The sequence below is a fragment of the Anneissia japonica genome, unplaced genomic scaffold (genome assembly GCF_011630105.1).
Source record: "Anneissia japonica isolate Jap-2015-1 unplaced genomic scaffold, ASM1163010v1 scaffold25213_len355544_cov161, whole genome shotgun sequence".
In the NCBI taxonomy this organism is placed as follows: domain Eukaryota; kingdom Metazoa; phylum Echinodermata; class Crinoidea; order Comatulida; family Comatulidae; genus Anneissia; species Anneissia japonica.
Genome location: NW_022755918.1, coordinates 93195 through 96206, shown reverse-complemented (window position 1 = coordinate 96206; position 3012 = coordinate 93195). Strand labels below are relative to the sequence as shown.

The window sequence follows — 3012 nt, the reverse complement described above, 5'->3', positions numbered from 1 at the left end:
GCATTTACACAACTGCCCTGTGATTCAGAGGCCTATCCAAAAACTAGGCCTATATTCCGGTGAAAAACAGCAGATTACTCGAGCACCAAATGGAAGGGAACACCCTACTAATTATAGTTATACTGTATAGTAGGTGAGTCTACACGCACGCTATGAATTAACAATCCTAGTTTGAAGTCTGCCGAATTCGGAGCGAATTCCTTTATATTTTGTGAGCATTTGTCTTTTGCAAAGTTGTTCGTATGCAGTTAAAATAAGTGATGCAACAAAAAAATAAATAAAACAAATAAAATTATTCCCGCATCAATATTTCCAAAATTTTTGACGCGGGCAGGAGTAATAATCTAATAAATTTTCTATTTGCCCTAAATGAAACAATATCACATTTTCCAATATTTCTCTTTTCCAGCCAGCAGATTCAAAGAGAGAGGAGTTCAGAAAATACCTTGAGAAGTCAGGTGTTCTTGATACACTGACAAGAGTACTTGTTGGTCTTTATGAAGAGCCTGAAAAACCCACCAATGCATTGGAGTATCCTTTAATGTGATAAAATATTTGAAAGATGGAAATAATCTAATTAATAAAATGTTCTAGAATTAATGCGAATGGGCATCATAAATTATATTATTTAATATTTTTAGAATAGTTTTTCCACCTTAAACTGTTTACTAAATTAAACAAATGCAATTACAGTAGGCATATATATTTGTTGAAAGATAAATCCATGTATTTAGGTGAAAGTTTTAAACAAAAGATTTAACAAAAATTTGCAGTTGAATACAGCCATGATATGATTGAAAATTATTTTTTTTATTGTAGATGAATTGGTATTGAGAATTAATTATTGGTAATTTCTATATAATTTATGAATACTGTATAACTTGTATATAGTATGTTTAGTCAACCTTATTAGGTGTTGACAACCAAATCGCAATCAGTAGAACTTCAGGTTAAGTCCTGTTGGAATCAGTGGTTTTTGTATGCAAATTTCATGATTTAATACTGTATAATTTCCTTTATTCACTGTTAACCAGCTTTTTGAAACAGCACATTGGCAAAACTGGACCAGACACAGCTGATGTCGAGGTTCTTAGGCTGGAGGTCACTGAACTACGGCAAAAAGTTGAACAGTTAACAGAAGAAAATGCAGAGCTTAGAGCAAAGGTTTGTTTTTTTGCTGTACTGTACTTGTATGCTGTTCTATTAAAATAGCATACAGATACAGAAATGTGTATAAATGAATCGCCATTTCAGGCTTGAAAAAAGTATTCTGTGAAGCCCTTTATTTTCACATGCCCTTAAGTTTTGAAATTTTTGCGATAATGCAACAATCGTGAAGTCTATTTTGTGAATAAACCAACTAATTGCCATTGTTCCCAAATGGAACACCTCTTCGAAATAAATGGAACAGTCCGACCCAGGAAGCCACGTACGAACCGTCTCCCTAACAAACGTCCTCATTCCCTTTTCGGAGCGCAAAAATTGCAAATTTCTGAATTAGTTCGGGAGAGCTAAGATTGCTTGAAAAATTGGGAGAAACCCACAGGGAGTTCTAGCTAAAATGTAGACTACCTAACTAAAATAATTTCATCTGCTTTATGTGATGTATGAAACTGTAAACATGGAAAAATTCTTGTGTATTTTTGTTGATTTTGTTGTTAATATTTGTTGTTGTTTTTACTTATGTTATTTATAGTACAGTTCAAACCTCAATTTCAGACCACCTTTGAGACCTAAAAACTTTGTAGGTTAGGTTTGTGTTAAAAAGATTGTTATTTGGTTTTTTAAAAAAGTATTTTGAATTAGAGGGGTCTTGAATTGGGGTTTGCACTGTACTTGTTCAAGAGATAGTAACATTCAGTCCTTTTGTTCTTTTTCAGTTACCACCAGAACCTCAAGATGCTGAACAGCCAAGTGAAAGCTAAATCATAGATTATTTGACTGGTTCAGTTTCCCTTATTTTACAATCCAGCCAATCACCTTAACAATGTTATTTTTGGTTCACACAAATTTTGTGTAAACAAGTTTATCACTTTGTTGATTTTGGCTTCTCCTGATATCAATGATTCAAGTAATTATGTCTAAATTATTTATAAAGTCAATTTGAAACATCTTTATTTATTTATTTATTTATTGTTATTTCTGATTAATTCTAAAAGTGGCCTAAAGTCAAATTTATCTTCCAATAAGTGTATACAGTATTTATTCCTTATGATTGCAATTGATAAATTGCATATCTATTTCAAAGTGATCCAGATACTCTATCTTTGTACTTCAAAAATTTACTGTAAATTTGTTCATGGTTTATTTTTACATTATTATATTTATTATTATTATTAATTTGATGTTATGTTTGATAAAGAAATGTACGAAGTGTGTTCTAGTTTTTCATACTTTTTGTACATTAATATCCAAGTACGGTACATTTGTTAGCATTAGTATGTTTTGATTTATTAAAATATAAAAGGAATCATACAAATATTTGTGAAATTATTTTCAAAAGAATTGCAAATGATGATTAGAGGTAAGTTAACAGTAGCTTGGTGGTTAAGATGCTTGCGGTGATGTATCTAAGGATATTAAAATGGGAAGCTGATGGGGCTAATGGAGGCACAATGGGAAAGTGAGGAGAATATAAAATGAATCATAAAATATTTGTGAAATTGTTTAAAAAAAAATTATGATGATCATTGGTGGTGAGGGGATTAGTTGTGTAGCTAGAAGTTTTGAAGTGGGGGAGCTGATGCGGGTGTGAAGGTGAGTGGAGGTCTCGATGATGATCGCTTGAGTGGCGCTAACTCGTAAATAAGGTGATTTTTACTACTTGACCATGATTTTTTTGGGGAGACTGGAGCAAATATTTTACTGGGAAAAGGCTGATATCTCTGTGTCTTGGGATAAAATTCTGAGTGTTGTGCAATGCATATGTGGCAAAGACAAGCCAAACCAGTCACTCGTCGCAAATCGTGTTTGAGAGATAATGGCCAAAACATGCTGAAATGTCAAAATTTT

General features: G+C 32.4%; 1 protein-coding gene across 1 annotated transcript in view; it reads left to right on the top strand.

Moving 5' to 3' along the window:
- LOC117123778 (c-Myc-binding protein-like) overlaps nt 1–2479 on the top strand; it is a 3033-nt gene extending 554 nt beyond the window's left edge. Inside the window, exons 2-4 of the mRNA XM_033269792.1 lie at nt 410–531; nt 1035–1164; nt 1881–2479. Of these exons, the coding sequence (XP_033125683.1) occupies nt 410–531; nt 1035–1164; nt 1881–1925 (297 nt within the window). The 3' untranslated portion in view covers nt 1926–2479. The remainder of the gene's footprint in view (nt 1–409; nt 532–1034; nt 1165–1880) is intronic.
- Nucleotides 2480–3012: the final 533 nt, after the last annotated feature.